This window comes from Heptranchias perlo, chromosome 3 (assembly GCF_035084215.1).
Source record: "Heptranchias perlo isolate sHepPer1 chromosome 3, sHepPer1.hap1, whole genome shotgun sequence".
Classification (NCBI taxonomy): domain Eukaryota; kingdom Metazoa; phylum Chordata; class Chondrichthyes; order Hexanchiformes; family Hexanchidae; genus Heptranchias; species Heptranchias perlo.
The window spans coordinates 50,565,159-50,587,996 of record NC_090327.1 but is presented as its reverse complement, the minus strand read 5'-3'; the positions used below and the strand labels follow the sequence as shown (position 1 = coordinate 50,587,996).

The following is a 22,838-nucleotide window of genomic DNA, read 5'->3' as shown; positions in this document are numbered from 1 at the left end:
GAACAATAGAAGAGCTGTTACGTTACTGGGTGTATAATATAGCACAGCAAATAGCAGGAAGGAGATAGAGGAGCAAATTTGCAGACAAATTACAGAAAGATACAAAAACTATGGCATGGTAATAATGGGGGACTTCAATTATCCCAATATAGACTGGGACAGTAACAGCTTAAAGGGCAAAGAGGGGGAGGAATTCCTGAAATGTGTACAAGAGAACTTTCTTGATCACTTTGTTTCCAGCCCAACGAGGAAGGAAGCAGTGCTGGATCCAGTTCTTGGGAATGAAGTGGGGCAAATGGAGCATGTTTCAGTGGGGGAACATTTGGGGAACAGTGATCATAATATCATCAGGCTTAGAAGTGTTATGGAAAAGGATCAGGAACAATCAAGCGTAAAAATACTTAACTGGAGGAGGGCTAATTTCAGTGAGCTAAAAAGGGATTTGTCCCAGGTGGATTGGAATCAAAAATTGGTGGGCAAAACAGTAATTGAACAATGGGAGGCGTTCAAGGAGGAGATGGTTCAGGTACGGAGTAGGCACATTCCCACGAGGGGAAAAGAAAGGGCATCTAAAGTTGGGGCTCCATGGGTGACTACACATATAGAGATTAAAATGGAACAAAAAAAGGAGGCTTATGAGTAGTGTAAGGTTCATAATACAATAGAGAACCAGGCTGAATACAAAAAGTAAAAAGGAGATCTAAAAAAAGAGAATAACAGGGCAAAGAGAGAATATGAGAATAGATTAGCGACTAACATAAAAGGGAACCCAAAAGTCTTTTCTATAAATAGTAAAAGGGTAGTCAAAGGAAGGGTGGGGCCAATTACAGACCAAAAGGAGATCTTCTTGTGGAGGCAGAGACTATGGCTGAAGTACCAAAAGAATACTTTGCATTGGTCTTCACTAGAGAAGAGAATGCTGCCAATGTAGCAGTAAAGGAGGAGGTAGTAGCGATATTGGATAGGTTAAAAATAAATAAAGAGGAGGTAATTAAAAGGCTGGTAGTATTCAAAGCTGAAAAATCACTTGGTCCCGACGGGATGCATCCTAGTTTACTGAGGGAAATTTAGGGTAGAAATTGCAGAGGCTCTGGCCACAGTCTTCCAATCCTCCTTAGATATGGGGTGGTGCCAGAGAACTGGAGGATTGCAAATGTTACATATCTGTTCAAACAAGGGGAGAGGGATAAATGCATCAATTACAAGACAGTCAGCCTAGCGTCAGTGGTGGGGAAAATTTTACAGACAATAATCTGGGACAAAATTAATTGGCACTTGGAAAAGTACGAGCCAATAAATGAAAGTCAGTATGGATTTGTTAAAGGCAAATCGTGTTTAACTAACTTGATTGAGTTCTTTGATGAAGTAACAGAGAGGGTTGATGAGGGTAGCAGGTTTGATGTTGTGTATATGGACTTTCAAAAGGCATTTGATAAGGTACCACATAATAGACTTGTTAGTAAAATTAACGCCCATGGGATTAAAGGGACAGTGGTAGCATGGATATAACATTTTCTAAGGGACAGAAAGTAGAGAGTAGTGGTGAACGGTTATTTTTCAGACTGGAGGGAAGTATGCTGGAGTATTGTGTTCAATTCTAGGCACCACACTTTGGGGAGGATGTCAAGGCCTTAGAGAGTGTGCAGGAGAGATTTAATAGAATGGTACCAGAGATGAAGGACTTCAGTTATGTGGAGAGAATGGAGAAGCTGAAGTTGTTCTCCTTAGAGCAGAGAAGATTAAATAAGGAGAATATGTTTCCAATGGAAGAAGGGTTAGTAACCGAAGGACACAGATTTGAGGTAATTGGCAGTAGAACCAGAGTTGACATGAGGGAAAAAGATTTTACCCAGTGAGTTGTCACCTGGAATGCACTGCTTGAAAGGGTTTTGGAAGCAGATTCAACAGTAATTTTCAAAATGGTATTGGATAAATACTTGAAGGGAAAAAATTTACAGGGCTATGGGGAAAGAGCAGGGGAGTGGGACTAATTGGATAGCTCTACCAAACAGCCAGCACAGGCATGATGGGCCGAATGGCCTCCTTCTGTACTATAACATTCTATGATTCTATCTTTGCCTATTGAAGGTGCAGGCCAAGGTACTCCCACTGGGGAGAGAAATTCCAGGGCAATGTAGTTGGGGCAGAGACTGATATGGTGTAGCATTTGAGAACTGAGCTTTATCCCAGTGCTGTGATGATGAATATCAGCCTTTTGATGTTATGGCCTTGATGGGAATTTGACTTCAGCCAGGGCAGTATTGGGAACTAAATATTCCAGGCTATATAATTTTCAGGAGATATAGAGAAGGTAACCACCGAATATAGTGCAGTGATAACCTTGTTAATTAAGGGCATGTTGACAGCCATAGAAATGAAAGTATTTATTGATGGTGGTGCTCAGACAGAGTCTGGATTGAGTTAAGAAATAAAAGAGATCTTTTACCATATGGAGCAAAGGCAGATAAATGGAGTTGAGATACAGATCAGCCAAAGGAAAAAATTGCAGGGCCATGGGGAAAACGGGGCAGTGGGAATAATTGGATAGCTTTTTCAAAGTTGGCCTTTATTGCAAGGGAGTTGGAGTACAAGAGTAAGGAAGTCTTGCTGCAATTGTACAGGGCTTTGGTGAGGCCACACCTGGAGTATTGTGTGCAGTTTTGGTCTCCTTACCTAAGGAAGGATATACTTGCCTTAGAGGCGGTGCAACAAAGGTTCACTAGATTGATTCCTGGGATAAGAGGGTTGACCTGTGAGGAGAGATTGAGTAGATTGGGCCTATACTCTCTGGAGTTTAGAAGAATGAGAGGTGATCTCTTTGAAACATGTAAGACTCTAAGAGGGCTTGACAGGGTAGATGCTGAGAGGACGTTTCCCCTGATTGGAGAGTCTACAACAAGGGGACACAGTCATAGGATAAGGGGTCAGACATTTAGGACTGAGATGAGGAGGAATTTCTTCACTCAGAGGCTAGTGAATATTTGGAATTCTCTACACAGAGGGCTGTGGATGCTCAGTCATTCAGTATATTCAAGACTGAGATTGATAGATTTTTGGACTCTAAAGGAATCGAGGGATTTGGGGATCATGCGGGAAAGTGGAGTTGAGGTCGAAGATCATCCATGATCTTAGTGAATGGCGGAGCAGGCTCGAAGGGTCATTTGGCCTACTTCTGCTCCTATTTCTTATGTTCTTATGTTCTTAAGAGCCAGCACAGGCAAGATGGGCTAAATGGTCTCCACCTTTGCTGTAAGATTCTATGATCTAACTGAACGGCAGAACAGGCTGAAGGGACTGAATGGCATACTCCTGTTCCTATGTTCTATATTGGGAGTATCTAATAGACCACTGAATAGTGGGAAAGAAATAAAGGATGAGATTTCTAGGCAATTTAGGGAGGTTTGCAGAATTATAATAACAAGGGACTTTAACTATCCTAATGTGGACAGGTTAGAGGAGTAGCCAGATAAGTGTCAAATGTAGTTCAAAGTAAAGTAATGTCAAGAAGTACATTTTGAGAATAAGAAGTGAAAGATATGCTATAAGTGAAGTATATACAAAGTGATAAGATTCTGAACAGAATGGAGGAACAGAGATACCAGGAATAAAACGTTATAGTTATTAAAAGCTGCTCAAGAAATTGGGAGTTTTTCACTGCATAACTTCAATTGAAGAGCACAGTAATAAATGATAGAGATGACAGCACAATCCTCCTTCTGTGCTGTCATTTCTATGACTCTGGTGGCAAGCCACTTTGTTTTGTTGCCTCTCTCCCCACCTTCAAAAGCCTCCTCCAAACAAATGTGCCTCTTTGTGCTTTCAATCACTTTCCCCTAACTGTTCCCCTAAAACTCCTCCTCCTGGGACCACATTCTGCGAAAGGCACTTTATAAACTTTGAGTGCAGATATCGCAAACCAGTCTGTGCACAGCAGCCCTAGTTGTTTTTTGTTGTGTGTGTGTATTTTGCCTCTTATTGAACTAACATTTGTAATTACTGTTGAAAATATCTCCATTTTTTATTTGACTTGCCTTGTTCCCTAGTTCTGTTGTGCTGATATCTGACGTTATCACTTTGGATTGGTTGCAGTATTTTGCACGTGGTTCTGAGCTTGAAAGATTTAAAAGCCGGAGAGCTCGTACAGTAGCTGCAAAGTCATTTTCGAGTATAGGGTTAGCAGTTGTTCTGAACTTAAAGCAGAAACAATACACACAAAAAAAATGGTTGAACCATTTGTAGGAACGTGGAAATTAGTCAAGACCGAAAATTTTGATGACTACATGAAGGCTTTGGGTGAGGAATCTGTTATTTTTATATATATATATATTCTTTTTACTCCCAAAGAACATCATTGGTCTGGGCCTTCAGCTGGACTGCTCCCCTGCTGGTTGCCGAAGTCCTTTGCGGCAATTAAAATGCCAAGTCCACAATTGATCTCAGAGATAAATAGTGGATAATACACTTAAAATTCGTAGCAAAAGTGGTTACTGCCCTGCATTTGAAACACTGGAGGATTAGAGACAATAATCCGGAGCAAAATTAATTGGCACTTGAAAAAGAAGGGGTTAATAAATGAAAGCCAGTATGGATTTGTTAAAGGCAAATCATGTTTGACTAACTTGATTTAGTTTTTTGATGAAGTAACGGAGAGGGTTGATCAGGATAGTGTGTTTGATGTGTACATGGACTTTCAAAAGGTGTTTGAGAAACTACCACATAATAGACTTGTTAGTAAAATTGACACCCATGGGATTAAAGGGACAGCGGCAGTGTGGATAACAAATTTTCTAAGGGACGGAAAGCAGAGAGTAGTGGCGAACTGTTGTTTTTCAGACTGGAATGAAGTATACAGTGGTGTTCCCCAGGGGTCAGTATTAGGACTACAGCTCTTTTTGATATATATTAATGACGTGGACTTGGGTATACAGGGCATAATTTCAAAGTTTGCAGGTGACACGATATTCAGAAATGTATTAAACAATAAGAAGATCTCAGGGGGTCATTGACGGATTGATTAAATGGGCATACACAGGACAGGTGATATTTAACGCAGAGCAGTGCGAAGTGATACATAGGAACATAAGAACAGGAGTAGGCTATTTAGCCCCTCGAGCCTGTTCGTTTATTCAATGAGATCGTGGATGATCTGTGACCTAACTCCATGTACCCGCTTTAGAACGCCCCATATTCCTTAATAACCTTTGGTTAACAAAAATCTATCAATCTCAGATTTAAAATTAACAACTGAGCTAGCATCAACTGCCATTTGCAGAAGAGAGTTCCAAACTTCTACCATTCATTGCGAGTAGAAGTGTTTCCTAACATCACTCCTGAAAGTCCTGGATCTAATTTTTAGGCTATGTCCCCTAGTCCTAGACTCCCCAACCAACAGAAATAGTTTATCTCAATCTACCCTATCAGTTCCCCTTAATATCTTAAAAACTTCAATCAAATCACCCCGTAATCTTCTGAATTCAAGGGAATACAACCCTAGCTTGTGTAATCTTGGTACATTGGTAGGAAGATTGGGAAGAGGCAACATAAGCTAAATAGTACAAATTTAAAGGGGGTGCAGGAACAGAGGGATCAAGGCATGTATATACACAAATCTTTGAAGGTGGCAGGACAAATTGAGAAGGCTGTAAAAAAAATGCATATGGGATCCTTGGCTTTATATATAGAGGCATGGAGTTCAAAAGCAAGGAAGTTATGTAAAGCCTTCATAAATCACTAGTTAGGCCTCAGCCGGAGTATTGTGTTCAATTCTGGGCACCACACTTTAGGAAGGATGTCAAGGCCTTAGAGACGATGCAGAAGAGATTTACTAGAATGGTACTAGGTACTAGGGACCTCAGTTATGAGAACAGACTGGAGAAGCTAGAGTTGTTCTCCTTAGAACAGAGAAGTTTAAGAGGAGATTTGACAGAAATGTTCAAAATCATGAAGGTTTTTCATAGAATAAATAAGGGAAAACTGTTTCCAGTGGCAGAAGGGTCGGTAACCAGAGGACACAGATTTAAGGTGATCGGCAAAAGAACCAGAGGCGACATGAGGAATAAAATATTTATGCAGCGAGTTGTAATGATCTTGAATGCACTGCCTGAAAGCGTAGTGGAAGTAGATTCAACAGCAACTTTCATAAGGGTATTGGGTAAATACTTGCAGGGGAAAAATTTGCAGGGCTATGGGGAAAGAGCAGGGGGCGGGACTAATTGGATAGCTCTATCAAAGAGCCAGCACAGGCACGATGGGCCGAGTGGCCTCCTTCTGTGCTGCATCATTCCATGATTCTATGAATTGCATGGTGCATTTCTGCTGAGTGCCTGCGGCATTGTAGACAAAATTACAACTTAGAATAGGGAAATGTGAAATGGTGCATCATACCAGAAAATCTGATTTTGAATGTAGCAGGTGATTTTTTAAAAAAACATATATACATATACTGATTTGGCATTCCCAAAAATGGTTTATTTTATGCCACACTGTGATGAAACGTCTAGTACTTCAAATCATTGACCTGGGAGCGTTACTGCAAATCCCTCACTTGGTGTAAGCGGCATCATGACCGTTAGTACCATTAAATGTTCCATGTTTTAATGTCCTTCTCTTTTTAGGAGTGAGTGGGGTATTAAGGAAGTTAGCTAACAAGGCCAAGCCCACGACAACCATTTCTATGAATGGCGACACAATCACTCTACAAACTGACAGTACGGTGAAAATCACAAAGATCCAATTCAAGCTAGGGGTGGAATTTGATGAGATCACCGCAGACGATAGGAAAACCAAGGTGTGCTGACGATTAATCCCATTCGCTGTTTTAAGTTGCTTGGTACCTGACTTCTCAAGGTAAATGTCCTTTTGTTTCAAATTCCCAACAGACCACAGTGATAATGGATAATGGCAAAATGATCCAGACACAACGGTGGGAAGGAAAAGAGACAACCTTGGTTAGAGAATTGAAGGGTGATAAACTAATATTGGTAAGAACCTTAGTATTGTATCACTATAAATAGAACTAAACAACTGCTGCTGTTAAGGAGAAGTGTAAATTTGTTGCAGTGGCTGTTGTTTAGATAATATTTTCTCGTTATGCTGCAGTTTCTGGATTTATCATCAAGGTAAGTGGTTGCAATATCTTCTCTATATAGAGTCAAACTGATTTTTATAATTCTTGCAAGAAATATGCACATGATATTTAATCCTATAGTGCTGCTTATTGATGCATGCTTAACTTATTCCTGTTTCCTTTGTAAATCAGACTTGCACCTTAGGAGATGTGGTCTGCACCAGAATCTATGAGAAGGGAAAATGATGACCTGGAACAAGGAGGATGGGCTCAGTTCAATGAACCTCACTTTTGCTGCTTTTCTACTGGACTTTCCCTCAGTATTTTGTATAACGAGGACTGTTCTCTTTCATGGGATTTTTGGTCAAATTTCATGGACCCTGCATGTTAAAAGACAAATTTCATAAGTTATGCCGGGAGTTTAAAATAATAAAAGTTGATGTATTAATTGTATGTATTTCCTGGCAAAGTGTTATGTAGGCATTAATCATTTTGTTTGTTTTTCTCACAGATGAGTATGAAACTAGATCATAGATACACATCAACAAAAAGAGTGCCATTGTGCTAACTTATGATTAACTTGTGACATTCTTCATACAAAATAATAGTTTATCCTTGAATATTATCTACATAACAAATATCGACTTGTTTTTAGTCTGGAAAAAAAAGGCAGACAGTAACAGTTTCTCTTAAATTATTCACTACTTCCCAAGATGCACAATATATCCATAAAGACACAAAGATAAATGGATTTGTTGCTAAACAATGAGAAAGTGAACAATGGGAGGTGTTCAAAAAATATTTTTTCTTCATACCGTTATATATCTCTAAAGGGCAAAAGCTCTACTTAACAAATAAAACAGTCATGGTCAAAAAAAGAGGTGAGTGATAACATAAAACTAAAGGAAAGAGCAAAGTGCAAGGAATACTGTAGATCAAGAGGACTGGGAGAGATATAGAGAACTATAAAGGAAGACAAAAAAGATAGTAAGAGCTGCAAAAAAGGAATACGAAAAGAAACTTGCGAGGGATATCAAGATTAACACAAAAGTTTTTACTATTATATTAGAAGGAAAGAGGTAGTCAAGGGTAATGTGGGCCCTTTAAAAACAGATGCGGGTAATATTGCAAATGAAAATAAGGAAATGGCAGATTGTTGAATAATTATTTTGTGTTAGTCTTCACAATAGAGGAAGAGGATAATATATGTGACATTCCAAGGAAACGAATACTGAATCAAGGATTAGAACTCACTAAAGTTAACGTAAGCAAGAAAATAGTATTGGAAAAAATAATGGCACTAAAGACTGACAAATCTCCAGGACCAGATGGTTTCCACCCCAAGGTTTAAAGGAAGTAGGTAAGGAAATTGCAGGTGCTTTAGCCATAATCTTCCAAAGCTCTCTTGATTCAAGAGTTGTCCCTTTAGATTGGAAAATTGCAAGTGTAACTCCATTATTTAAGAAAGGTGAGAGAGAGAGAGAAACCAGGAAATTATAGACCTGTCAGTCTAACATCTGTTGTGGAGAATATATTGGAATCTATAATTAAGAACAAAGTGACTGAGCACTTAGAGAAATTTGAGTTGATTAGAGCGAGTCACGTTTAACGAATGTAATTGAATATTTTGAGGAAGTAACTAAAGTAGTAGACAGGGGAATGTCCATGAATATAGTTTATATGGACTTCCAGGAGGCATGCGATAAGGTTCTACATAAGAGAATGTTAGCTAAAATTAAAACTCAATTGAAAGCAAGTTATTGACCTGGTTAGGAGATTGGTTAGGCAATAGAAGACAAAGAGTGGGGATAATGGATATAAGAACATAAGGAATAGGAGCAGGAGTAGGCCATATAGCCCCTCGAGCCTGCTCCACCATTCAATAAGATCATGGCTGATCTTCTACCTCAACTCCACTTTCCCACCCTATCCCCATATCCCTTGATTCCCTTAGAGTCTAAAAATCTATCGAACTCAGTCTTGAATATACTCAATGACTGAGCACCCACAGCCCTCTGAGGTAGAGAATTCCAAAGATTCACAACTCCCTAAGTGAAGAAATTTTTCCTCATCTCGGTACTAAGTGGCTGACCTCTTATATTGAGACTAAGACCCCTAGTTCTAGATTCTCCAGCCAGGGGAAACAGCCTCTCAGCATCTACCCTGTCAAGCCCTCTAAGAATTTTATACGTTTCAATGAGATCACCTCTCATTCTTCTAAACTCCAGAGAATATAGGCCCATTTTACTCAATCTCTCCTCGTAGGACAACCCTCTCATCTCAGGGATCAATCTAGTGAACCTTTGTTGCTCCCCCACACTAAGGCAAGTGTATCCATCCTTAAGAGATCAAAATTGTACACAGTACTCCAGGTGTGGTCTCACCAGAGCCCTATATAATTGCAGCAAGACCTCCTTACTCTTATTCTCGAACCCCCTTGCAATAAAGGCTAACATATCATTTGCCTTCCTAATTGCTTGCTGTACTTGCATGTTAACTTCCTGTGATTCGTGCACAAGGACACCCAAATCCCTCTTATTACCAAAATTTCTTAGTCTCTCACCTTTTAAAAAATATTCCGCTTTTCCATTCTGTATGTACTCGAATTGGAAGGAAGTGAATAGTTGTGTCCCACAAGGATCTGTGCTGGGGCCTCAACTATTCACTCTATTTATTAATGGCTTAGAAAACACAATAGAGAGCCATTTATCCAAGTGTGCCGATGACAGAGATTGGTGGCATAGTAAGTAGTGTAGATGGGAGCATAAAATTGCAAAGAGACATTGATAGATTAAGTGAGTGGGCAAAACTGTGGTAGATGGATTTCAACACAGGTAAGTGTGAGGTCATCTATTTTGGACCAAAAAGGATAGATCTGAGTATTTTTTAAATGGTGAAAAGCTAGGAACAGTAGAGGTCCAAAGAGATTTAGGGGTTGATGTGCACAAATTACTAAAATGTAGTAGTCACCCTAAACATTCACTCCCTTCACCACCGGCACATTGTGGCTGCAGTGTGTACCATCCACAGGATGCACTGCAGCAACTCGCCAAGGCTTCTTCGACAGCATCTCCCAAACCTGCGACCTCTACCACCAAGAAGGACAAGGGCAGCAGACACATGGGAACAACACACATGCATGTTCCCCTCCAAATCACACACCAATCCGACTTGGAAATATATCGCCGTTCCTTCATCGTCGCTGGATCAAAATCCTGGAACTCCCTTCCTAACAGCACTGTGGGAGAACCTTCACCACATGGACTGCACCGGTTCAAGAAGGCGGCTCACCACCACCTTCTCAAGGGCAATTAGGGATGAGCAATAAATGCTGACCTTGCCAGCGACGCCCACATCCCAAGAACGAATAAATTTTAAAAATAATTAAAAAGGCTAATGGAATGTTAGCGTTTATATCCAGCGGTTTAGAATATAAAGGGAAGTTTTGTTACAGCTATATTAAGCCCTGGTTAGACCACATCTGGAGTACTGTGTACAATTCTGGGCACCGCACCTTAGAAACAATATCTGGGCCTTGGAAGGAGTGCAATGCAGATGCACCAGAATGTTACCAGGGCTCCAAGGGTTAAATTATGAGGAAAGATTGCATAAACTAGGCTTATACTCCCTGGAATATAGAAGGTTAAGTGGTGATTTGATTGTTTTTAGGATTTTGAAAGGAATTGATAGGGTAAATAGAGAGAAACCTTTTCAGCTGGTGGGAGAGTCTAGAACAAGGGGACATAACCTTAAAATCAGATCCAGGCCTTTCAGGAGTGAAGTTAGGAAACACTTCTTCACGCAAAGGGTGGTGGAAGTGTTGAACTCTCTCCCACAAAAAGCCGTAGATTTTAGCTCATTAATCATTTTAAATTTGAGATCAATAGATTTTTGTTAGCCAAGGGTATTAAGGGATATGGAACCAAGGCAGGTGGATAGTGTTAGGATACCGATCAACTATGATCTCACTGAATGGCGGAACATGCTCGAGGAGATGAATGGCCTACTACTGTTCCTATGTTCCTAAAGTGATACCTAGAACAAACCTTCAAGTATTTACCATGGCTGCTAATTATCAATTGCTTTATAATGCTATGTATATGTTTGTAATGTTACAATTAACAGCCACTTGGACAAGTGTGGATTGATTAGGGAAAGCAAACACGGATTTGTTAAAGGCAAATCGTGTTTAACTAACCTGATAGAGTTTTTTGATCAGGTAACAGAGAGGGTAGATGAGGGCAATGCAGTTGATGTGGTGTATATGGACTTTCAAAAGGCGTTTGATAAAGTGCCGCATGGTAGGCTTGCCATCAAGATTGCGGCCCATGGAATAAAGGGGGCAGTGGCAGCATGGATACAGAATTGGCTAAGGGACAGGAAACAGAGAGTAGTGGTGAACAGTTGTTTTTTGGATTGGAACGAGGTGTACAGTGGTGTTCCCCAGGGGTCAGTGCTGGGACCACTGCTTTTCTTGATATATATTAATGACTTGGACTTGGGTTTACAGGGCACAATTTCAAAATTTGCAGATGACACAAAACTTGGAAGGGTAGTGAATAGTGAGGAGGATTGGGATAGACTTCAAGAGGATATAGACAGGTTGGTGGCATGGGCGGACATGTGGCAGATGAAATTTAACGCAGAAAAATACAAGGTGATGCATTTCGGTAGGAAAAATTAGGAGAGGCAATGTAAACTAATGGGCACAATTCTAAAAGGGGTAAAGGAAAAGAGAGATCTGGAGGTATATGTACACAAATCGTTGAAGGTGGCAGGGAAGATTGAGAAAGCATACGGGATCCTGGGCTTTATAAATAGAAGCATAGAGTACAAAAGTAAGGAAGTCATGGTGAACCTTTATAAAACACTGGTTCGGCCACATCTGGAGTATTGTGTCCAGTTCTGGGCACCACACTTTAGGAAAGATGTGAAGGCCTTAGAGAGGGTGCAGAAGAGATTTACTAGAATGATTCCAGCAATGAGGGACTTTAGTTACGTGGATAGACTGGAGAAGCTGAGGTTGTTCTCCTTGGAACAGAGGTGGTTGTGAGCAGATTTGATAGAGGTATTCAAAATCATGAAGGGTCTAGACAGAGTAGATAGAGAGAAACTGTTCCCATTGGCGGAAGGTTCAAGAACCGGAGGGCATAGATTAAAGGTGATTGGCAAAAGAACCAAAAGTGACATGAGGAAAAACTTTTTTACACAGCGAGTGGTTAGGATCTGGAATGCACTGCCCGAGGGGATGGTGGAGGCAGATTCAATCATGGCCTTCAAAAGGGAACTGGATGCAAGTACTTGAAGGGAAAAAATATGCAGGGGCTACGGGGATAGGGCGGGGGAGTGCGGCTAGCTGGTTTGCCCTTGCATAGAGCCGGCGCGAACTCAATGGGCCGAATGGCCTCCTTCCGTGCTGTAACCTTTCTATGATTCTATGATTCTAACAATAAATTGCTCACCTTAAGTTATACTACTACTGAACTGCCTGAAATCCTGCTCCTGTCTATAATTGCTGGCACAGACTTATGATTTTTCAGCGTGGTGAGATTTATCAAGTTAATCTGTGCAACCGCATGAAGCCTGTGGAAAAAAGAACAGGCCTATGTACAACCAAAGTGCAACAATTGCCAAATTTGTGCAGCTTTAATAAAGTTGTGTACGAAGCAAGATCAGTCTGATTCTCCTTAATGTACAGAGTGGTATTGGCTTCACCAATGAATGGATGGGGTGGAAAAGACAATTCTAATTTGAAATAAGGTCTGTTAGCAAGTGCCAGATTGTAAAATGCACAGAATTTATTTTAAATTATATTTTTAATTTTAAAATCACAGAGTGTTCAATGAAATTTCCCATTCTGCTGTCTCTGCATCTGCACCTGGTATAAGCTTAAAAGGTGAAACTAAGTTACAGTTGTTAACTGGAGCTCAGTAATGGCATTAACATTGAAATAGGTAAATGATATGGATGATGGCATTCTTGTTGTTGCCTTCTGTCTCTTGTTGAAAGATCACCACCTTAATAACAGTCTCCTAATTAGTACAGGATAAGACTTAAAAATAAAGATTTGGGAATTAGCTATAACTACCTGGATGTGAACATGGTGCATCTTGATATAAAATCTTTTTTTGAAGGCAACAGAAAGAAGCAGGTCAGTACTGTCTGAGGAATTGTTTCAATCTTGGTTACTACCCCTGCTCCTGATATAACTGTTATTTGCATTCAGTCTCACCTCTACTTGTGAAACTTGAATACTCATTCTGATTTGATTATATTCTTAATCAAGGGTGATAGAATTGGCTTTAAAATTTAATATTTCTGCGAATCTTTGTAGGCTCTTGCAAGAAGTGACAGGTCACTGTAACTCAAGTAAGCAGCTACTGCCCATTCTTCAATTGTATTGCAAGCTAGACTTGAAGATTAGGCAGGGTAGGAAGAGACAGGCAGTGCAAGAATCCTCTGAGAGTGTGGCACACACAAACCGGTTTTCAGTATTGAATACCAGCGAGGGTGACGACACCTCAAAGAAGTGCAGTCCGGAGCATGGCACCATGGGGCAAAGGACTGCACAGGGAGCACAGCAAAGTGTAGGAATGCAGTGGTTATAGGGGATTCAATAGTCAGGGGGACAGAAAGGCGCTTCTGCAACTGCCGACGTGAGTCCCGCATGGTGTGTTCCCTCCCTGGTGCCAGGGTAAAGGACATCACCGAGAGGGCGCAGAACATTTTGAGAGGGTAGGGGAACAGTCAGAAGTCGAGGTTCATGTGGGAACCAAATGACATAGGAAGGAAAAGGGATGAAGTCCTGCAGTCAGTTTCAATAGCAAGGGAGGAAATTAAAAAGCAGGACTGCAAAGGTAGTAATCTCTGGATTACTCCCAATGCCATGCGCTGGTGAGTATAGGAATAGTAGGACAAGACAAGTTAACGTGTGGCTGGAGAAATGGTGCAGGGGGGAGGGCTTCAGATTCCTGAGGCACTGGGACCTGTCCTGGGGCAGGAGGGACCTGTTCAAGATGGACAGGTTTCACCTCAACAGAGCTAGGACCAATGTCTTCACGGGGAGGTTGACTAGTGTTATGTGGGACGGTTTAAACTAATTTGGCAGGGGGTTGGGCACCAGGATGAAACATTGGAAAGGGAAACAAGGTGCACAGAGGAATGGGAGGGACAAATAGCACTAGAGTAAAGAATAGTTCAGAAATAGGAGGGATCAGACAGGGAGCAAATGCAAGGCAGTGTAAGGTTGGTTTGGAGTGCATGTGTATAAATGCACATAGCATAGTAAATAAGGCTGGTGAGCTGCAGGCACAAGTCGCCAGATGGGACAATGATGTAGTGGCAATAATAGAGACTTGGTTCAAAGAAGGGGAAGATTGGATACTTAATATTCCTGGCTACAAGGTATTTAGGAACGACAGGGAAGGGGGAAAAAGGACAGGGTTGGGGGGTGGGGGAGTATTAATCAAAGAAACTATTATAGAACTGGAAAGGGATGATGTAGTTGAGGGGTCAAAGACAGAATCTATTTGGTTAGAATTAAGGAACAATAGAGGAGCTATTGCGCTACTGGGTGTATACGATAAGCCACCAAATAGTGGGAAGGAGATACGGTGTAAATTTGCAGGCAAGTTACAGAAAGATGCAAGAACTATAGAGTAGTGATAATGGGGGACTTCAATTATCCCAATATAGACTGGGAAAATAACAGTGTAAAGGGCAAAGAGGGGGAGAAATTCCCAAAATGTGTATCCAAAGTGCATCCAAAGTTGGAGCTCCCTGGATGACTAAAGATAATGGGTAGAAATTGTTCGGCACTACATGACCTCTCGAACATCCAAGATGGCGTCATGGCTGCGTACGCACGTTTCCAATGCTCAACTCAACGCACAGTCTTAACACGCACACCTGAACATGTCTTAGATTGCCTGGAAGACGCCCCACCAGCGCTATTTAAAGGGGCCATGTAGGTATTACAGGTTAGTTGCTGGATTATTGCTTCTGGCTGCTGGAGGAGTAGGAAGTTTTTTTTGAAACTCCCTATACTTACTGAGAGTTGCTGGAGTACCTTAGAGAGTGCTTTGGCAGGTACTGCCTATGCCTTGGAAAGTTACAACCGTGGTTGAACAAGATTCCTGGCAACCATGGGTGGTCTGCTAGGGCTCCCGCTGGGCATTGAGCATGACTAGGAGGATGCAGAGGGGCCACGCACAGCAAGTCAAGCTGCGAGGAGAGGGAGGAAGAGGAGGTGCAGGGCACTGAGCAGGAGGCCCTACCCATGAGAGCCTTCCGGGACCAATTCTCTTACCTCAACATGGCCGAGGAGGATTGCATCCGATGCCTGAGGTTCACCAAGGAAGCCGTGTCGGAGATCTGTCAACTGGTGCGGCCACAACTGCAGCCTTAGAGCAGGGCAAGGACAGCATTGCCTGTGGCTGTGAAGGTCACCATGGCGCTGAATTTCTACGGCTCAGGATCATTTCAGGTCTCTGCTGGCAACTTGTGCGACATCTCACAATATGCGGTGCACCGCTGCATAAGATGCACTGTACCAGATGAGGAACAGGTTCATCACCTTTCCTCTTGACAGAGACAAGCAGAACGAACGAGCACGGGGGTTCGCTTATTGCTGGTTTCCCCATGGTGCAGGGTGCCATTGACTGCATGCACATTGCCTTGCGTGCCCCACATATCAACTCAGCCGTCTTCGTCCATTGAAAAGGCTTCCATTCCCTCAATGTGCAGCTGATGTGTGACCACACGCATCGAATCATGGAGGTCGATGCCCGCTACCCTGGGAGCAGTCATGCCGCATTTGTCATGCGGTAGTCCAACATGCCAGCTATCTTTCACCTGGCTCGCGCCGTGGCTCATGACACCGGTCAGGAACCCATGCACACATGCAGAGCAGGCCTATCATGAGAGCCATGCTGCCACGTGCAACAGCTTGGAGCACACCATAGGCCTCCTCAAACAACACTTCCGCTGCCTGGACCGGTCTGGAGGAGCCCTGCAGTCCTCCCCTGAGTGGGTGGGCAGATTTATGGTGGTATGCTGCATGCTGCACAACCTTGCCATCATGAGGGACCAGCCTTTGCCACCAATGATTGGAGAGAACCCTGAGCCAGAGGTGGAGGAGGAGAAGGCTGAAGAGGAAGAGGCTGAAGGAGGAAGAGGCTGAGGAGGAAGATGCTGAGGAGGAGGAGGAGGAAGAGGCTGGGGGGGGGGGGGGGGGGGGGAGGGGGAGGAGCCGGAAGAGGAAGTGGAGGAAGACGCAGGGGGGAACACACGCCTTGTCTGCAATGGCTCTGCGTGCTCGCCTGATCTGTGCCCGCTATCAATAATGTCAACTATATTCCCCAACTCACCAACAGTCCTACACTTCCCACCTTTCCACTCCTACAAGACAAATAAATCGCCCTCCATCTGATTGCACATTGGTTTCCCCCTCAGCTCATCGGACAAATAAAAACCACCACCAAATGCAAATTCAGAGTCACATTTATCAATGAAATTATGGAAACAGAACAGAACAATTCACGCTTGCGCATTGCCTTAGTGCTTGTTGTTCGTGTGCCTTTACCTATCCTAGTGCTCCTAGAAGGTGCATCCCCAGTGGCTGGAGCATGGTTGTTGGGAGGTTGCTGGCCTTCAATGGAGGAGCCTGCAGATGGCCTTGGAGGATGACCTCAAGCAGCTCTGAGACAGGAGGATCCGGCTTCAGACTGTACCATCTCAGAATGGGCTGCAGCAATCAGGCCTGGCTGGCTGATAGGCAACAACAAGGGCACTGACGGAATGGCAGGGGTGAGAGCAGGAATGCTGTCGTCGTGAGAGAGGACAGCAGATCCGACTGCCATGGCGCCACTGCCACTCTCCCGGGGCGGTGCCTCAGCAATCCTGGTGATCAGCTGGAGAACGGATTACTGGAGTGGCTGTGATGCCCTGGAAGCCCCGTTCCACAGTGGTCCCCGGAGCCACGACAGCAGCAGTCTGAGCTTCCATTGCTGTAGTCTAAGCAGCAACTGTAGCTTGCAGACCTTTGATCACATTGGTTTGTGCTGCAATGGAAGCAGCGACATCAGCCATCAGACGCTGCGTCATGGTGGGTTCCACAGGTGTGCTGATGGAGGTGACCACCTGTTCAATGTTGGAAAGGATGGGCTCCAAGCTCTGCGCAAAGCCCTGTGCCAAGTTGGAGCTGGAATCCTCCATGCCCCTTGTCATTGTGCACAGCTTTCTGGCAGGCTTTCCAGTGCCCCAACCATTTGGTGTTGTACACCTATCTGCAGTCTTCTGTAGCCCGGCCCATCAAAGTCCGCATCTGTCTCCTCTGCAGCAGAACTAGTGAACAACCTCGCGCTCCGGCAAGCTAGCACCTGTGGTATCCGTTCCCCCCACCCCGGTTCCTGCACACTTGTGTCCGGTGTCTCACCACATGCAGATCTCTCCTCTAAACGACACTCAGTGTCAGTCTCTGAGCTGGTGGAATCAAGTGTCAGATTGAGTGACGGTGTGGCTTCAGTGTTCTCCTCCTGCTCTTCGGGTGCCGCCAAATGTTCTTGGGTATCTGCAATGACAAAGGGAAACAGGTTGAGTTGTGGAGCAGGGAGAGCAGCAAGTAAGACGTGTGCGCTGACAGCATGAGCAGCACGTGAGTCAGAAAAGATTATGTGAGGAGGCGGATGTGGGAAACGAGAAAGAGCATTAGATATGCAGAGATACCTTCATCGGGACTTCCAGCGTGGCATGTTGTCATGACTGCAGCGATGGCCCGCCCAATGATCTGAAGCACTGTCTCCTCTGGTGGGGGGTGAGGATATGTAAGCATCCCCATCCTCCCTCAGGTCACCCCGCTGCTTGCTGTTATGCACCACCTTCTCCTGCAAGACAGAGGACAGTGTGTCAGTGAGTATCCTGCAAGATGTGTGGGTGATATACCTGTCATGGTAAAATAGCTGCCAGTGTGTGTGACCTGTGAGTGATGGTTGTGTGGCTTGCAAGTGTGGTACTATGTGCGGGTGAGATGGAGCATGCCGAGTGCAGCCTTACGTATGGATGGGCAGTGTTTGTTGGTGGGTGGGTGACAGGGGGTGTGATGCGTGGGGCTGTGGTGCAGTTGATTGGATGTGCCACTTGACACTTGCATTCACTCGCCTTGACCACTCGTGTCAAATTATTGAACCAGAGGCGACACGAGGAAAAATGTTTTTACGCAGCGAGTTGTCGTGATCTGGAATGCACTGCCTGAAAGGGCGGTGGAAGTAGATTCAATAGTAACTTTCAAAAGGGAATTGCATAAATACTTGAAGGGAAAAAATTTACAGGGCTACGGGGAAAGAACTTGGGAGTGGGACTAATTCAATAGTTCTACCAAAGAGCCAGCACAGGCATGACGGGCCAAATGGCCTCTTTCCATGCTGTATCATTCTATGATTCTACAACTGCTAGCCCAAAGGTCACAATATCCATGGTTTTTCAAACAATACTCATTGCAGCATGATATCTGTTTGTCAGTTCCTGACCTTTCACTCATTATTAGCTATTTCTAATGTGGAGGAAGGGAAGAATTGCCCGTCAGCTTTGTCAGCATTAGTTCATTTGATAAGATAGGATTTAGATTCAAGGACGTCCTCACAAAGCAAGAAATGTTGATATTTGAACTGCTTTTGGTGTGACAAAAAATCATCAGCAACCACATCTTTTTAAAGACTCAAAGAATGTTTCTAATTACAAAACAGTTAAGCCTCATATTGGTATAAATGATTCTGAGGATGATGGAAATTAAGATTGAGTTAGGTAAGATTGAGGAACCAGTGAGTGTAGATCTGACAGAATGAAGAGGATATTCCAAATTACTAGAATGCAGCAAGGAATAAGAAACATTGTATACCCGAAGGATCATGTGGTGAACTAACTGATTAAGAAATTAGATGGGCTGGTATGGTTGATATATTACATTGTGACTGGTGCATAATTCTCAACTCGTATATCCATACAGCCTTCATATATTGTCATCCTGCAGCTCATTAGACGGATCGTGTTCTAGAGTTAAGATAATATATTAATATTTATGATTGCAGTTCATTCCAGAAGCCTACTTCTACAGGCCAGGCAGAAGATCATTTGCTTGTTTTATATGAGCATGCTGTGCTGTGAGGGAGAAGCTGGCAAGAAAAGGTGAAATCTGGTATGTTGGCATCATCAGTAATGCTTGTACTGTTTGGCAGTGAGGCTGCAAAAAAGGGGAATTTCTTTGTTAAAAAATGCAGTGTGATGAGCACTGAATCCATGGACATCAGCACCCAGTTTCATGACCCACATTTCCATTTAGCCGTGCTAAATTACACTTGCAATTAAGAAGCAGAATCACTGGTTTTGGACATACACGGAACTGTAAATGGCATAAATTACAAATCTCTTTTTGTTAGGCTAGTACCTTATCTGGACAACAGAAACAAATGTTGCCATTGTAATGCTTGTCGACATTTTTAAATGTTTGACTTATTGTTGTACTCATTGCTGTGGCAAAAACTGAATGACGACTAATATGCCTGTTGTTTTCATAGAATCATAGAAAGTTACGGCACAGAAGGAGGCCATTTAGCCCATCGTGTCCATGCCAGCCGAAAAAGAGCTATCCAGCTTAATCCTATTTTCCAGCACTTGGTCCGTAGCCCTGTAGGTTATAGCACTTAAAGTGCACATCCAAGTAATTTTTAAAATGAATTGAGGGTTTCTGCCTCTATCTCCACATCATGACCCTTTCAGGCAGTGAGGTCCAGACCTCTACCACCCTCTGGGTGAAAAAAATTCTCCTCAGCTCCCCTCTAATCCTTCTACCAATTATTTTAAATCCATGCCCCTTGGTCATTGACCCCTCTGCTAATGGAAATAGGTCCTCCACATCCACTCTATCTAGTCCCAGCATAATTTTACATATCTAAACTAAATCTCTCCTCAGCCTCCTTTGTTCCAAAGAAAACAACCCCAGCCTATCCCATCTTTCCTCATAGCTAAAATTCTCCAAACCTGGCAACATCCTCGTAAATCTCCTCTTTACCCTCTCTAATGCAATCACATCTTTCCTGTAATGTGGTGACCAGGGGCCCGATGTTACCAGGGCTGTGGGTTCTCGGCGGGGGGGCTATCGGGCACGTGGGTAACGCGCCCGGTGAAATCAGTCAGCTCCCCGCGCGATCGTAGCATAATTGGATCCACTTACCTGTTGTTCCGGGTTCCCCACTGCTGATCTGCGCGTCGGGCGGGCTGCGCATGCGCAGTGAGATCTGTCAGCTGGAAGAGCTCTATTTAAAGGGGCAGTCCTCCACTGACAGATGCTGCAACAAACAGAAAAAATTACAGCATGGAGCAGCCCAGGGGGAAGGCTGCTCCCAGTTTAATGATGCCTCACTCCAGGTATCAATACATGGGGTGAGGAGGAGGGGGAGGACAGAGATCTTCCCCCCGGCGGGCGGGAGGAAGTGGCCTGCCTCTGCCACCGGGAAGGCCTGGCTCGAGGTGGCAGAGGAGGTCACCAGCGCCACCAACATATCGCCCACCTGCATACAGTGCAGGAGGTGCTCCAATGCCCTCTGTAGGTCAGCCAAAGTGGGTACACTTACATTTTCCCCTACACTCCGTCTGCCACATCACCGCCCCCACCCCACATCGCCTTCTGCACTGCCAACACTACTCTGTCACATCACCCCTCATACCCACTCAAACCTCATCCTCATCTTACCTGCACCTACTCACCTCGCCAGTACTCATCCCGCCACTACCACTCAACCCAATCCTCATACAATCTCATGGCTCTTTTCCATACTCACCCTCTCGTGCATCTCTTTCACGGCCAGCCTCACTCAACCTGCCACTACCTGTGCTCCAGCCACAGGGCATGCATCACATATGTGCAGTGGGCAGCATAAGCCAAACGTGTCGTGAGCATGAAGGGGATGCACAAGGGTGTTTGAGGGTTTGTCATAGTTGTTACTTATATTGAATTTCTGACCAACTCACATTACATATTATATTGGCACCACTACTGCCATGTCTTCGCGAATCTTGTCTAGTTTGTGCAATAATGCCCTTTCCTGAGGATCACAATGAAGACCCACAACTGATGCCACCCATTGTGTCACTGCAGAGTGGGTGTAGGTGTATTTGCAGGGCTCTTTTGTGCAGACGGCTGAGAGACATCGGCGATGTCCCCGGTTGCACCCTGGAAGGATGCGGCGGAGAAGTTGTTGAGGGCAGTGGTGACTTTGACAGCGACAGGTAAGAAGATGGTGCTCGGGCCAGCCGGGAGCAGCTCGGCATGAAGGAGGCTGCAGATGTCCACGACTACATGTCGTGTGACTCTGAGCCTCCGTGTGCACTGCTGCTCAGAGAGGTCCAGGAAACTGAGCCTCGGTCTGTGGACCCTGTGGCGAGGGTAGTGCCCTCTGCGACGCATCTCTCTCTGCGGTAGCCCTCCCTCCTGCTGTACAGGTGGATGTGTCACAGCACTGTGTTGTGGAGCTCCATGTGTTAGAGGTGGACAGCGTGAATGGCGAGGCTGGTGATGCTGTTCGCCCTCCGAAGAGGTCATGACTGCAGCTACGGCGGCCCCCATCCGCAAGATGTACATCTGAGGGGGTCCGCAAGGTAGGTACATGTGTCTGGACCCCGGGTTAAGTGTGCAAGTTGGTGACTTTGATTGTCAGGAGGAGGGTGGTGGAGGCCAAACTTTGTCCCAAGTGACAGAGTGGCCTCCTGCAATGAGTGAGGGTCTCGCCCCCTCACCCCCCCACCTGTCAAATGGACCTTTGCAGCTGCCACAGGCTGATAGCTGCAACAGGTCCATTTGAACTGGGAGTGTTTCCCCCAGTGTGGGAAACAGTCCCAGTTTGCTCTAAAATCCCACCCCTCCTCACATAATCCCTTAATCAGGTCAGTTAATGACCTGAACAAGCCAAATAAATGTCTTCAAGTGGCATCCCACTGGCTTTAATTGCCTGTGGGTTTCCCACCAGCGGGGGCTGCGCGCGCACGCCGGCGTGTCAGCGGGGAACCCGGACGTGCACGGGTTCGAGGCGGGCTCCAGTCCCGATCCGGGATTTCCCGATTTTCGGGGCCCCCCGCCAGGAACGCACCCGATAGCGGGTGCTAAAATGCTGCCCCAGAACTCTACACAGTACTCAAACTGTGGCCTAACCAACATTTTATACAGTTCTAGCATAACCTCCCTGCTTTTATATTCTACACCTCGGCTAATAAAGAAAAGTATTCCATATACCTTCTTAACCACCTGCTACCTTCAGGGATCTGTGGACATGCACTCCAAGGTTCCACACTTCCTCTACACCTTTCAGTATCCTCCCATTTATTGTGTACTCTCCTGCCTAGTGTGCCCTCCCCAAATGCATTACCTCACATTTCTCTGGAGTGAATTCCATTTGCCACTTTTCTGCCCACCTGACCAGTCCATTGATATCTTCCTGCAGTCTAAAGCTTTCCTCCTCACTATCAACCACACGGCCAATTTTTGTATCATCTGCAAACTTCTTAATCATGCCCCCTACATTTAAGTCCAAATCATTAATATATCAGAAAAAGCAAGGGACCCAGTACTGAGCTCTGCGGAACCCCACTGGAAACAGCCTTCCAGTCACAAAAACACCGATCCACCATTACCCTTTGCTTTCTGCCACTGAGCTAACTTTGGATCCAACTTGCCACTCTCCCTTGGATCCCATCATCATAGTAACATAAGTACAACACAGAAGGA

General features: G+C 44.3%; 2 protein-coding genes across 6 annotated transcripts in view; one reads left to right on the top strand and one right to left on the bottom strand.

The window, feature by feature from the left end:
* Nucleotides 1–22,838, bottom strand: part of akap7 (A kinase (PRKA) anchor protein 7) — a 79,242-nt gene that overhangs the window by 43,554 nt on the left and 12,850 nt on the right. For 2 of the 5 annotated variants that reach the window (XR_010961119.1, XM_067979621.1), the window contains exons 2-3: nucleotides 17,792–17,949; nucleotides 17,502–17,636 (exon numbers count right to left, since the gene is read on the bottom strand). The exons of the other annotated variants lie outside the window; for them this stretch is intronic. The gene's annotated coding sequence lies outside the window, so the exon portion shown is untranslated. The remainder of the gene's footprint in view (nucleotides 1–17,501; nucleotides 17,637–17,791; nucleotides 17,950–22,838) is intronic. 5 annotated transcript variants of the gene reach the window in all.
* Nucleotides 4,221–7,415, top strand: LOC137313863 (fatty acid-binding protein, liver-like). The gene is made up of 4 exons (XM_067979604.1): nucleotides 4,221–4,293; nucleotides 6,615–6,787; nucleotides 6,879–6,980; nucleotides 7,259–7,415. The coding sequence occupies exons 1-4, from the start codon at nucleotides 4,221–4,223 to the stop codon at nucleotides 7,310–7,312; spliced, it is 402 nt and encodes a 133-aa protein (XP_067835705.1). The 3' UTR covers nucleotides 7,313–7,415.

Bases quoted from the DNA above. Each gene is read 5' to 3' on its own strand.
- LOC137313863 (XM_067979604.1), top strand. From the start codon at position 4,221: ATGGTTGAACCATTTGTAGGAACGTGGAAATTAGTCAAGACCGAAAAT. The intron at 4,294-6,614 runs GTGAGGAATCTG...TTCTCTTTTTAG, and splicing joins TGACTACATGAAGGCTTTGG to GAGTGAGTGGGGTATTAAGG. The intron at 6,981-7,258 runs GTAAGAACCTTA...TTTGTAAATCAG, and splicing joins AGGGTGATAAACTAATATTG to ACTTGCACCTTAGGAGATGT.